We start from the raw sequence: 15,092 nt of genomic DNA, 5'->3' as shown, positions 1-15,092 counted from the left end.
TCACTGGTAGAAGATCAAGCATGGCTTGTGCCAAAAAATAGCTGGTTTTCGAGTTAGATTAAAAAATAAGCAATTTGCATCTTATGGAAGGTTTTACGAGTTTCTATAGTAACTGCTACCATGTTTAAGAATATAAAATGCAACAAGCCAGAGTTTCCATAGAAACAACACAAGCAGTTTGATTAATACACAGACATACTGAGACAAATGGGAGTATTTAATTTTGTTTTATAAAGCAAACTCTAGTAAACAGGATACTACAAACTTGGGCAAGATATCCTAATAACTACCTTCATACGCTTGGGTGCTGCAAGTCATGCACAATATAAATTGAAAAGCGTGCAGTGTGCTTACTATAATACAGACTGAAAGGATATGAAAGCCACTATTTGGCTTCCAGAGAAGTTCATGGTGTAACCAGCACACATTTTAATTGATTGAGGAATTTAAACCTACAAGCAGTACTTGCAGGGAAACAGTTTTCATCCAGTTTGGAAACAAACACACCAAACAAAATGAAAGGATGTAATGCAATCTCATAACAAAACACAGTGTTTGCTTTGGAAATTAACTTACAATAGGAAAACAGACAAACTTCCCATGTGCTCCACAGAGCAGCAGTGAAGAACTGTAGGGGCAACCTGTGTTTAAGTGACCATGTCCATAATGCTGCAGAAGCCATTACACCCCAGAATTCAGGATGTACAACGAGGACACAGCCACTGAGGGAAGCAGTAAGGTACAACTCACCATATTGGGCACACTGGTGACTGGAGTACTCTTGATGTCAGCAGGGAAGGCAGACAAACTGTTGGCCATGCCCGGCTTGTTTGGTAACTGAGGATTCACCCCCGTTGCTCCCATCTGTTGCCCTCCAGTTTGACTGAAAGGCTGCCCAAAGGGGCTGGTGTTACCTGCCATTCCCATCTGCAAAAGAATGACATTATTGTAACTTTATAGATTCTGAAGGAACATTAAAAAAAAAAAAAAACCAACATGTCAAATACTCATTTTTGTATCCACAAAGGCCAAATTCTGGTTTAAATTGTTCAAAATTAGATTTTCAACTTCAAAACTTTAAATAAATAACAATAATTTTAAAAGATATATCAACATTTGGCTTTATGCAATCTCCCTGCGTGCATCTGAAGATATGCAATTTAACTAACAAAAACACTGTACAAATGCAAAGGAGACAGTAAGATTACTCCTCCCAATCTGCATAGAGGAAAAAACCTACTTTTTCCAATGCTGTAACAACTCTCGAAAACCACACAAACCTCAAAAGCACTTTGCTGCATTCTGAGCACAAAGCATGACTTTGTGTGCAGAGGGGAAGGGAACACACCGAGCTATCAAGTAAATGCTTATCTGCTTGTTTGAGCAGTTGAGGGAAAAGGTCTAAACAAAAGGCCATCTATGGCTGATATCCTCCACAGCTCACAGCCCCCAGACCCTGAGGAACAGCAAGCTGAAATACAGCTCGTGCTGAACCACTAAGGAGAACAGCGTCCATCCCAAGGAGCCATTTTGTCTCAGCAACAGCCTCCAAGCGGTGACATCTCCATCAGCTGAGCCACTCAGTATCACAGCGGACAAAAGGTCCCCAGAAGACAGGAATGACTGCAGCTGAGCTCCCACCCCTCAAAGGAACGCAGCGTAGAGAGTGGAGCAGACAGCGTGCGTGTGTTCTTCACATCGGGAAGAACCCTGGATGACTTTGTCACCTGTCAGAGCGCCCTGAACGGAAACCAAGCAAGCCTTTGTTTGAAAGGCTAAATCCCATTTCTCCCTCCCTTTGACCTCCGCAGCCCTCCCATGCACCACACGCTGCGCTTCTGATCCGCTCCCACTTCCCAGGGCAGCTCCTGGGGCAGCAGGCAGGCCGGCCCCACAGCCCCAGCACCGCCAGCAGCTCTGACAGCAGGGGCAGAGTCCAACACACAGCTCAGCACTGCCCTTTGGCCCGGGCCTGAAGCCTGGTGTCAGGATGCACAGCACTTGCTGCTTCGTTTGCACCAGGAAAGACCACAATTCCAGCTCAGCTCTTACACTGAAGGCACTGCAAAGCCCGACACGTGCAAAAACAGAAATACAGAAGTGCTTCTGAAAAAAACCCACCGTTCTGACTGAGGTACCTATAGCAGAAGCCTGGACAGTATCACCTGCTTTCTATACAAACGGTTTTCTTTTCTGGACTTGCAAATGAGCCATAAGTACAGACAGCCTGCAGTATCACCTGAAAGTTAAATCGGTGCTGGGAACACACCGCTGCATGTCCAAAGCCATTTTCATTTTTTCTATTTATCCAGTAAGGCCGTCTCTGAAGTATTCATAGCAAAGCATTTAATAAAGATACCCACTTGTCTCAGCCCACTATTTCACACCAGGTACGAGAAAGGACCGTGCAATACCCAGAGCTGCACACTTGTACCCTGACAGCCTACCAGGTTCTTCTGGGTGAGCACAGAACATTTCATTTTAAATTTGCTAAAATTTGAACCACTGAGACTATCCCAAAGCTGTGCGGCCTTGCAGCCCTAGCAGGTAACATCATCCTTGCTTTACCATTTCGTAATGTTTCATTTTCAATAGATTTCGTTATGAATCATATCAGAACTAAGCAGAACAGCAACAAAGCAGCCCTTCAAGTCACCTAAATCGAGCGCTTAATACAACGAGGATAATAATTGCCTTTCTAGCTGATTGCTGAGGCACAGATATCTGATCACAATTCTAAGGCATTCCTTGCTGCTCATTCAGCCTGAGCTGGGAGCAGACTCCTGCACAAGGAAGGGAACCCATGGCTACAGTTACACCAGCCTAAAACTAATGTACCTATCTGATAACATTGCACATCGTCAGACATCCCCTTTCACCTTAACTTCGCTTCTGAGCACTACTGCCTCAACACTCCAATTAAAAAAGGTATCTCAGGAGTGGAAACTCTTATGTGGCAATCCATGAAGTAAATATGGAGACAAAAGCCATGAGACCACGCACCAGACAAGTTCATTAGAACTCACAGATGTTCCCAGGCTCACCAGCTGTGACACTTTTCAATCCCATTTCACGTGGGAGGAGCTGAGCTTCTCAAAGGAGACCAGGAGAAGTGCACAACACGAGAACAAACTCCCACCTGTCTGTAACAGCATTCAGCTGAGGCCACGATGGAGGAGGAGCTCTAGCAAAAGCAGCTGCCAAAGAGCATCAGCTCCCAGCACTTCAGAACCACTGGAGGAGGAGCAGGGCACACAGTGCAGCTGCAACCTCCCCAGCAAACAGCTGGGCAGCAGCTCGGCACAGGAAAAGGAAGAGTCAGATCCTCTCTGTAACAGGCAGTGAAAACACGGCCAGGCATCAGCTGGCACTTCCCAGTTAACAAACCCAACATGAGTTCTATCTAGAGCAGCAGCAGTTAGTTGAAATCTCACAGACAGCAAGCAAACACAGCCGTACAACTGCACACGTGCAGCCAGGGTTTCACACTGCTCATTTGTTCTGCAAAGCGAAAGCAGCAGCTCACAGCAAAAGCACCAGAAGGCACACAGTGCCACGGCACCCTGCCCTGCCCCAGGAAATGAGGGAGGAGAGGGGGACAGCGAGCCTCTGCGTCTGTGCTTCTCAAACAACTCTGGTCCTGGTGTGTTGGCTCACACGGAGGTGCACGGATAACCCAGCCATCCATAAAGCTAAGGCAGCACTGAGGGCCTGGTAAGCCAGGCAGCAGAGCCACCCCGTAGGGCTGCAAGAGCCTCAGATGCACCGAGCATAGCGCAGGCAATCCCAAACACATTACTTCTACTAAAAACCCATTCTTCTCAAAAGTACGATAAATGCTCTTCTCCTTTAAGGTGGAAGCTGCATTTAATTGGATAACCTTGCTATCCCAGAAAGACAGGCAGATTCTGCTCCCCTTTTTCATCACTATGGAAACTCCCTGAGATGCTGCGACCTATTACTGAGGACGGGTTGGAAACCAGAGCATATCACCTGACTGACACAAACCAAGGAATTCACCAACTTCCAAGCTGAAAAAAGGTAAAGCCTGTGTTTGGCCAACGTGGACAGCAAAGGACACCTCATGCTGCAATGCACTGGGCAGCGGGTGAGGGTTCTTCTCCTTGTTTTGCTTTATAGCTATTTCGAGAGCAGAACTGAGTTCCATTCCCTCTGGTTCCTGGAGCTGTCACAGATGATGTCTGAGACCAAATCTGCATACTCAGAGTGGATGGGACAGAAACGCGCGCTCAGGAACTTAACTCCAAGCTACACCAGCACCAGATTGCATCTGAATGCTGCGCCACTTCTATTTTTAAAGCTTACTCGCTTCCTCCCTTTATTACTGCTGACAAACCACAGTATTTCCTCCCGCCAGCACCAGGAGTTCCTCCCCCTTTGTATCTGAGTGTCTGGGCCATCAATAAATCCCATCCTTTCCTCCCACTCCGAGTTTTTATTAACTGTCCCCTCACCTCTGCCTCTGCCGCCAGCTCTCATCCAGGCAGTTACTTCATTACCACTCACTCCTCGGAGGCTTCCAAGACATGCAACCAATACAACATGCTGCAAAATCCATTCACAGTTATAAGCACAATTTCCTAGTCAAAATCCATGTGTTTTCTGCTTTTTTTTTTTGTATTCTATTACTACTTAAATTTCCCCTCCAACATGCTATCATAAACTACAGAGCTATATATAAAGTTCTGCTCCTCACTACCCTTTTTCCTTAGGGAAGAACTGTGCTCTCTCTTCTGCCACCCCTAACCCATCTTTCACACCAGGGCTTCCAAACTTCACAAAAGCTCTGGCAGGACAGACAGAAGTTGCTGTTAGCTTTCCTGCAAGAGAGAAAGCCATCCTCATTTGCACACCACAAGAGATGTGCCAAGCAGCAGCACCTACCTCTGACAACACTCCTGCTTTTGTATCTTGCACCACTGTTGCCCACTTACAGCTATTTCTTTAATTATTGGTCCTGCCAGATAATTAAAGAAAAGCTTCTAAGTTGGAATAATTTCAAACTTTCATTAAGTTCTGAATCTCTGACTCTTCTGCACAAGAATGGAAGAAGGTTACGGTGGTCCAGTAGTAAGAAAAAACAAGAAACCCAACCAGACACAGCCTAACTTGACATCAGAAAAAACACAGAAAGGTTGGCATGGAAAAAAAAACCTCAAAGAACTCAAAGCAATTTGGGTTCAGTGGAAAATACGCTTGGCTGAAATAATCTCATTATGATGTAATCCAGTAAACTAAAATTAAAGTTATCATTAACTTATAATGTAGTATCTTCTTGATTTTTATCTAGAAAACAGTCTGAGAAAGAAAGGAAGTCAGCTGGAGGGTTTGGTTGGACCGGCTCTGAAAGTAAAGCTGCAAAGGACTCCAGCTGCACACGTGAGCTGTCAGTGTGACAGCAGGGGGATGACAAGAAGGCTGGTGGAGCACACAGTGACATCCCTGTGCTCCCGGCCTGACCAGAACACTTGTGCAGCAGCAACAGTCAGGCTGCATCAACTCCTCACAAAGGCTACACGAAAATGACAGGATTCTGAAAGGCCTCAAGAAGTATTCAAAGGACTAATAGGCCTGGCTACAATACGTAGTCTAATTGCAGTCTAACAGCCTAATTTAGTTAGCTTATTATTTAAGCTTATTAATTAGCTTATAACATCAAGTAATGATCCTAAAGTACCAATTCTGGGAATAGAAAGGTATAAATATGTACCACCTAGCAAACACACATCAACAGGCAAAATGTGAGGTCCTTCCAACCAAAAATAAGAGAAAGGGTAAATGACCAAACACCACTGAAACTCTGAAGATTATGCAGACCTTTTAAGAAATTTTTCTACTTAAAAACAGGGATTAGCTGCCACAAGCCACACAGCTTTCAGTGAAAGGTGGGATTTTGTATCGCTGTTGTTATATGCTCAGTTCTTTATAATGTGGGACCTACTGATAGAAAGGGAATTAGAAGTTCTGTTCTGCTCGCCTAGACACAATGCAGAAAGGTGAGAAGAAAACGTCCTGGCAAGCAAAAACAATGTAAGAACGTGACCATACTGCCACCTCCACTAACCACCAAAGCCCAGGAGAGCAGCGCTGCAGAACAGAAACCCAAAGCTGCACCACAGCAGAGCACCATCCTCTGCTCCACAGAACAGAGGTGGCTAAGCTCAGCTTCAAGGCACTGCTCCTCCCAGCAGCAGGGCGGCCCATGGAGCTGACTTTCATGCATGCGCTCACTCAGCCCAGCAGCAGGAAAGCAGCTTCTCCACACTGACTGCTGTGAGGCCGGCCAGGGCCCCTGCTCCTCCCCTTCCCCAAATCCATGCTTCACTCACCGCTTTGGAATTCACCAATTTGACCCATTTTTGTTAAAGGCCTTACAGATAAAATTGATTTCCTAAGCTTGCTGCGTAAACAGATGGACAGGTGAGCTACGGTGCTCCGATCAGCATCACCACGAAGAGAAGGCACAAAGATTCTGCCACTTCCCCCAGTGCTCACCAGGCAGTGTCTGCAGGCGCTGAATGAGCCCCCTTAGTGCTGCCAGCACAGCACAGAGGTAACGTGAGGATGGGGCAGGGAGCATGATGGTGCATGCAGGGGATCAGGAAGGACTCGGGCCCGTATAGTAGCAGCATGAAGGCACTCAGCCCACACCACACTTAGGTCTGGTCTGCCTGTGTTCTTGGCAATAGGAAAAGAAGAATGGGAGAGTCTCTATTCTGCCAATTTGCTCCTGTACCTCTCACTCTGACAGAACAGCTGCAGCAGGAAGACAAAGATGCCTTTTAGCAACCAGCACCATCCTTATATCTCTCTGAATTTAGTCTGTGAGACAAAAGCTACAAATGATCTCTAAGCTCAGATTAATCATTTACATTATTATGCCTGCAAATAGAACATATATGTCAGAATTAAGGAGTGTAGAGGGAAATCGGGCATCCTAGATGTGACCTGGTTTGACAAGAGGCCAGGTCACAAACTAAGGGCAGTGTCACCAAGCGGGGCACATGAGAACTGTGTGTTCAGCAGCAGGAATGGCTCCAGGAAGACAGAGCTGTCACTGCTTTCCCCTACATCTTGTGCATCTGCAAGGAGAGATGCTCCCCCTGTTTCCTCCTATTTATCCCTGGAAGAACCTGACGTGAAACACTATGCTAAATGCTAAGCAGATAATAAGTGTTTCCACCTTTCAAGAGCTACTTGTGAATGATGATTCAGTTTTCTGAACGTTTAATCTACAGCTTTAAGGTTACGCCATAATCAAGAGCCTTAGGTTGACTGAACAGCCGTGCATCACATATGAGCATCTCAGAGAAAATGAACCAAATCTTTCACAGCCACTGCTGCTCAGCATCTCACACGCCTCATCCAAAATCCCCTATTACATCACAGGCATACAGGGGATGTTATTTTTCCCTTGTATTTTTTTGAAGAAACAACTAGCATGACATAAGAATCCTGCACTTCGTATTTTGACCCAGAGATTCAAAAAGCATCCTTTGGGCTTGGCATGCAAGGAACAATTTCACACAGAGGAACAGCTGAGCACTTCTGCCCTGAGCTCTGCTGCTGGCAGTTGCCACAGGAGCAGGGATGGTCCGAGCTCCTGTGCCTGCTGCCACCAGGTCACACACCTGCATACTCTTTATCCCACCCTCCTGTAGGTGGCATCACCAAAACCAGTCTCTTAACACACTACCATTGCACTGAGCCTTCAGGTTCTTTGCCATCACTGAATGTGCTTAAAACGTGGGCTTTCAACAGATGCTTACAAAGCTCAGCACTGTGACCCCCTTCTCCCTTCCCACCCACTGATGCCTTTTTGCTCCCAGAAACAATATCACCTTGCTTTGTTTAAATCATTTTAGCTTACCTACGATTTTCCTCACTTTGACAGAAAGGTAAGGAAATGGAGCACTGAGGTGTCCTGGTGCTCACCAATGATAACTGGCAGCACGCAAAGCACTGGCAACGCAGGAGCAATGTGTCGTAACGTAATGGAGGAGCACCAGGAATGCAGGCTGACAGCAGCCGCTTTCAGCACTGTTAGTCAGCAGCAGGACAGAGCTGTGCATGGTGCCCTCCTGCCTTCCAGCGGTCACCCAGTGGGAGGCAGGCAGCCCCAGCTCCGTGCTGCCATCCGCAGCGCCCCAGCCAGCAGGACAGCCGCCAGCTCCCGGCTCGGCCCCTGCAGCCAATCCCTCCTGGTGCCTGCGAGCTGCAGCCCCGCACTTTGGACTCTTATCTCCCTCTGGAATGAAACACAAAGCTATGGTGCGAGGCAAGGTCCACCTGGCTGATCATGGCTACCAGGGAAGCATGACAGAGAGGTCCGGTGGGGATTTGTGCACGCTGGTGAGGAGGGAAGGACAGGCTTTCTTTACTACGCTGGCACCATCTTCTATCTGTTTGCTGACAAAAATGATGTCAGCCTTTACTAATTGCTGTTTTATCCTATAGGAACACGTTCCAAAAGAAAGTCACCATGGTGCTTGCAATGTAAATGCCAGAGGGACAGATGGAGAAGCAAGGAAAAAATTAATCATTTTGTGGCAAAGAGCCAACGGCAACACCAAAAAAAAGAAAAGGAATTCAGTTTGAGTGCAAGAATGGAGACAAGGCCACTGCCTGCACTGGAGGAGCGCGCCTCACCCCCACCAACATGGCAGGTTGACAAGAACAGCACTTCAAAAATACTCACTTTTAAAGTCAATTAACAACAAGGATGCCTTAAATAAATACACAGGAACATAATTTTTAACTGTTCAAGAATTAGTTCTGAGAATTCCATTGTAAGCTGCCTAGCAGCACCCAAAAGATGCCTGTCTTGTGCCACCTCCGCTGCCCTTGCTCACAGGCTGCTCTAATGAAAGCCCAGAAACAGATCCATGAGGTTCTACAGCATCTTCTCTTCAGTACCAAAGAAATGTAAAAAAACAAAAAACAAAAAACCAAACAAACAAAAAAACAGAAAAAACAAACCCAAAACAGCAAACCCCGCAGATGCAGGAACCATTGTCATTTGCAGCACCTGTTATTATAGCAGGAAAAACTGAGTAGAGCCAGAACTGAAGTCTAAGAAATACCATTACGAGGAAGCCAGGTGCTTTATTGCCACTTGTAGTACGACTTAACCTCTTCCAAGAACTTCTCAGAGGTGAAAGACAAATTTAAGCATTGCAAGGCAACAAAATGTCTTAAAAACCTACAAATATTCCAGCATTATTACTGACATAGAAAGGTCAGAATTTTGTGGAGAAGTGCTCTTTAGGGATGTCTATACAGAGAAAAAAAAGCATTTAATGTGTTCAAGTTGACACTTTCAAAAAAAAACAAAAAAACACAAAAACCAACAAAACACGCTTAGTCTGTATGCATGCATGCATAAAACACTTTTAGACTTCCTTCTGAGAAGGCCAGCACAGGTTGATAAAATGGGATACACCACAGGAAGAACTAAAGCCATTTCTGCACTGAGCATCATTGCTGTACATCAGGAAAGCACAGCTCCGAAGGCTCACTGAGTGCTGTAACCTCAGCAAATAAGAACTCTAAGCTTTAATGAACAATTAGCAGCAAGTGACCACGCATTCTAATCACTACAAGAGCTTTCATGGCTTCCAATCAGAAAAAGGCACCAGCAGCCCTACAGAGTGTCTCAAACACCGTGAGGAGAGGAGCTCAGCTTCCTTTCCTTCCCTACGTGAGCTCCTCAGCAGACACAAATCCTGCAGGAAATTGGTTACAATGAAGGAAAAAAAACCACAGTGCTTCTAAAAGACATAGGTAATTATTGTATTTCAACCCAGAACCAGAGGAAAACAGAAATCAAACCGACAAGGAACAAGTTTCCACTCCAGGTTACAATGCATACACAAAAAAGAGTCAATATGGTTTACTGAAAACAACCACTTAGCTTAAATATCATAGCGTGACATTAACAGTAACCAGAGAGAAACCTAAATATAAATATTTTATACCATTGAAATAATTTGCAAGCAGTAATTTTAAGATCCAACTGTGTTTATTTGGAAACACCACACAGCATGCAGAGCTGCCCTGAGAGCTCCGGAATGCTCCTCTCAGAGGACTTCACAACTCACGTGAAGCAGCCCAGAGCTCTCAGGATGTTTTAAAGCCAGGTGAAGATGTGACGGTCATGTGGAATGCATGTGTTTAAGCAGGGTGGTGAGAACAGCCCAGGGCTGCAGACAGGGCTTGCAATGAAGCAGGAGGATGCTCAGAACAAAGGGCTCAGCACCAGCCGCGCGCTTGGGCACACAGCACAGAACCCCAGCGTTAGTCTTGCTGAGTTCTCCAGCCCTTCCAGGGTACAAAGATCCTCTCACTGTAAAGGGGTTATTTCATTTATCCTAATTGCCAAAAGTTTCAAAGGGCATTTGTTCTAGTTTGTTTGTGTTTAAGGCCTGTTTGAGAAGGACAGGATACGGCCGGGCCTGCACTGGGCTGCAGCTGTTCTGAGAGCTCCTCTGCTTCACACAGGGATCTTTCTGTCAGTGAGCCCCAATATTTAGTGTGCCTTGCCTCCATTACGATTCACTGCAAACCAGTTCATGCTGTGGCACTGTATGTGGCACAGCTAAAGCACATACATGTGCTCAGCAAAGAAAAAATGCGGTTCAGTGCAACTACGGCTCTGGGCCTGAAGCAGCACCAGCACGCAGAGCAGCACACGTTTCCAGGTGCTGGTCCCAGGCAGCTCTTCTAAGTAGCACAACTTCCAGAAAAAACACCCAAATCCTCATCCATCTAAATCTCAATTCTACCAACTATTTCCAATCTCAAAACCACAACTGGGATTACACAGGAACACTGACAACACAAGCAGTAAGCATGGCACACTGCTCCCTCCTGCAGCTGCAGCAACTCCCCAAACAGGCACACCTTCCTGCCACAGTATGCCATACCATACATGTCATTTGCAAAGTTTCTTCCCTTCTCTTTGTTTCTAAGAAAAAAGGACACCAGCATATAGTTCCCAGGCCATACCACAGGCTCTTTGACACATTTCTCTACATACTTACGACCATGCGATTCACAGTGCCATCACAGCTCACTGTCACACACAAATGATAAGTGCATTATGACATAAGGAGAAGGTTTTCAGACCTCTTAAGAGATCTCGTCACCAAAAATGCTCCTGCGCAACAGGATCTGTATGTACAATTGGGATTTATTAGAAGAATTACTACAGAACAGACAATTCCTTCTGCAAGAAGCAACCTGCAACCTCTACACAGGCACACATCAATAGGCAGGCTGCCCTCTCTCAGAGAATCTTATCTCTGTGCATTAGAAAAAACAAATTGAAACGCAGCAGCAAGAAGAGACGTGGAATCAGCCTAAAAATCAGAAAGAAATCATAATGAGGATCTGAAGGTTTGTCATCTTCATAAAGCTTTGGAGACAATATCACTTTTAGTCTGTGGGTTCCAAAGAACTGGTGGCTCTCTTGATTTTACTACCAAAGTCCTCCTTCACATACACTACTGAGAAACGAACTCAACTCCAACACCAGAAACAGAAGCACTACATAACGCTAACCTAAGTGACTGAGAGTTGGTGGCAAGATCCTTAATGTCAGTGCTGCGTTACTGCAGCAGAACACAGCAGCACAACTCCGCTCTAAGAAGACACCGAAATATTTCATTTTCGTCAGCTGGATGACTTGATGCAGACCGGCTCCTCCAGCCCGAGCTGGAAGCAGAGCAGAGGAAACCAAGCTGTGGTTTCCCATGAAGGCTGACTGCTCCGTTTCGCACATTCTTTCAGCCTGCAGCATTAGTCAGACACAGCACGGGTACCGGCGTGAGCGTAAGAAGCAGGCAGAAGCCAAGCAGCTATCGCTTCAAGGATCTTCAATGACATTGCACAACTGCAAAGGCAATTTAGCTCGCGTACTAGAAATAGGAAACAACTCGATTCCAGGTGCCAGGAGTGACTGCTGTGGCAAGAGAGCATTTTAAGTTACCAAATCTGGTGTATCAAGTGCCAAGTCACCCACCAAGCACCGCTTTACATGGCCATGTTTCAAACCAGAGCTGCGTTACAGATATCTTCATTTTACTATGGGTGAGTTTTGCTGTTAGGCACTTCTATATATTTATATCCTCCTCCTGCTTGTACTACAATAAAGGCACTGTAAAAAAAAACCATAAAAACACTGCTTTGGTCATCACAATATTGACTAGGGAGCCGAGCAGCTGGTCCAGTCGGTGAGCACACAGCAGCAGGGCTGGGTGGGATGCGGCTCGCGTGGCTACTCGTGCTTGCCAGGGGCTCTGCTTGCAGCCAGCCTGCTTGGCAGCCTGCTATGGACAACGTCGAGGATAAGCTGCAAATTAAGCGCAAGTCATGGTAAAACAATTCAGGCAGATCCAGACAGATTGAGAGTCACCAGAGAAACAAACGGCAGCAGCAGGCTGCGAAAACAAACACGGCGACCACGGAATGTGAACGTCTTCGGCTGACTTAATTCACAATCAGCGAGTGCATCTCAATCTGCTACTCAGCAACAGCAGCCAGCTAATCTCTTCAAATCTTTTTTTCCCTCTTATTTGCCTTACCTCAGATTCCTCAAAACACAGAGTCAAACATTAGGACGCATACAGAAGTCTTGCTCTTGTTCTTCAGAGAAGTTCACTGCACCATTAGATGTCCTGAAGATTACTATCCAACAGCAAACCACTGCTCAGCAAACTACAGGGAGCAAAACCGTGACTGTGCACTGCTCCAAAGAACACACACATACACACACAGCCTGGAAACAGCAAAGAGCAGAATCCAGTTTTTACACAGCTCAGCACCAAACCATGACACAACCGGTTGTCCTGTTGGCAGACATTACAAGGGATGTGACTGTGTGCTGAGCTCCTCCTACTCTTTCATCTCAAAATTCTGCTGCAAAGTGCAACGCCATGCGGCTATTTTGATTAAAATAAAGTTAAAGCCACGAAGAACATGAATTAATTAGGTCAATAAAGTTAAGAGGCAAGACTACACTGAATTCATAGAGAAATCTAGCACACTAGATCTGGTTTTTGCCCATTAGTGCCGTTTTGAAACGCTAAGATTTGGGTACCAGAACTCTATTACACGTGCCAGATTCCCAGAGGCAATGGGGCTTAAACACACTGCACACAAGCAAGGAAAACACAACCAACCATTTTCCCGTGATTGATGTGCTTACAGGCTCAGACTAAGATCTGACCAAACAGTGACATCCATGCACACCATACAGAGCCCCAAAAATCAGACCAACCTGCAAAGGAAACCAATCTCAACGTAGGTTTAGTAGTGCTGAGATCCACGCAGAATAAAAGGAAACCTTCCCAGAGCTTTCACAGCAGCAATAGGAAGAAAGGAACGCACCACAGCAAGAGGCTGTGTGACATCCAACCTCTAAGAACAACTTCCAGCTCCAGTGCCAGCCACCAGGAACCACACAGAGATTGAATCTCCCTCATTTTATAACGATGAACTCAATGATGATGGCAACAGAAGAGCGTGAGGCACAGAGCACGTCTGCAACGAAGCGCTGGTTTCTAGGGAAGCAATAAACCATCTGCTGAGCTTTGTTGCTACATAAGACGTTCCAAAGCCGACAACCTTCAATCTTCCACACCACCCCTAACTTAAGATGATTCTCTAGATGGTCTGAACACGTTTTCTAGACCTAATGGACTTTGCAAAAGCGATTACAACAAAAAGGAACAATTTCACCAGTGCTGGAAATGACTGTGACTAAACAACCTGTTCCTCTACCCCCCACCCCATGATATTTGTTCAGAAAAGAAGAATCCTTCCGATCTTTTCATCAGATTTCTTAAAGAACTTCAGCCCAAATGAAAACTATCCTTGCAGCACTGTCCATGTCCCACAGTTAGAAGCAAAACTGTTCCAGGAAAGGAGTCTGGCAATGGCTTGCATGAAGAAAGACACAGCAGTGTACACAGCTTTCCTCAGAGGCTTCCGTAACATCTCAGGTCAAAATCACAAGGCAAGCACTCCATATAAACCCACAAACCGCAGTTATGGCCAATAGAGCATTCAGATCCTTGCTATACTAATCTGGTGTATCTGTAAATAACTCACACAATCTTTTCAACAGAAACATCAGTTTCAGAAGAACAGACAAACCTGCTGAACTGTTTATTTACATTCCTTGAAAGCCTTCATCACAACTGGCTGACACACATCACCGTTAGGACCCTACTAGGATAACAGACTCAGCGATGGGAAGAGACTGCAGTAGGATGCCAAACTGAAATGCCTATTCCAAAAAGGAAACAACAAAACCAAAAAAAATGGAGAACACCTCTGTTTGTGAGATGGAAATCCAGGGAGCAAGACGTTCGGAAATGCACTACACAGCAGGAGAAGCCGATGATGTAAGGACCAGGGATTTTCTCACTACTCTTTTCCAAAGTAATTCTTGCTCAATCTAACTTACTCCTTGAACTAATGCTGAGAACACCCAGATCATCTTCTCAGCTCCAGCATCCCACTTGCAGCTGGCTCCAGACTATGGCTCACGTCCATACATTTGCACTGGCCTATTCCTTACCAGGAGTGGACAGGCTTACAAGAAACCATGGGACCACAGAACCTCTCCCATCAGTTTCATACTTGGTCAGATAAAACCTCAGGCAAGACCCTTTGCTCCTGCGTAATTCAACTTGGATTAGTTTGCATCAAAAATCAGTAGCTTAACCACACAACTATGTTGTGGCTAGGGAAAATCTGCTCCATAAATTTATGGGAAAAAGAGATAAGGTTAAAATAAAAAAAAAAAAAAGAAAAAAGAAGCAAGCAGCTCCTTTCTTTCTGTTCAGCCCAATCCCTCCCCATGGCCAAATTAACTGATTTGGGGCTGGAAACGGATGCACTCATTTTTCTGTGCTCTGACCTTCACTCAGATCACAAGCATCTCTGCCTTCAGCAGCGGGATCCCTTTTGGTGGCATCAGAATGCTCTTTGTACTTTTATGTTTGAGAACCAAACAAACCACCCAGTACTCCACCATCCATATTTCTTAAGAAAACACCATTCCC

General features: G+C 45.6%; 1 protein-coding gene across 7 annotated transcripts in view; it reads right to left on the bottom strand.

Moving 5' to 3' along the window:
• Positions 1–15,092, bottom strand: part of LOC125700672 (CREB binding protein) — an 80,163-nt gene that overhangs the window by 54,709 nt on the left and 10,362 nt on the right. For all 7 annotated transcript variants that reach the window (XM_048961729.1, XM_048961731.1, XM_048961728.1 and 4 more), the window contains one exon: positions 751–927. In XM_048961729.1, coding sequence (XP_048817686.1) covers positions 751–927 — 177 coding nt within the window. The remainder of the gene's footprint in view (positions 1–750; positions 928–15,092) is intronic.

Source organism: Lagopus muta, chromosome 15 (assembly GCF_023343835.1).
Source record: "Lagopus muta isolate bLagMut1 chromosome 15, bLagMut1 primary, whole genome shotgun sequence".
NCBI lineage: Eukaryota > Metazoa > Chordata > Aves > Galliformes > Phasianidae > Lagopus > Lagopus muta.
The sequence above is the reverse complement of the archived record's forward strand: the minus strand, read 5'-3'. Positions and strand labels throughout refer to the sequence as shown.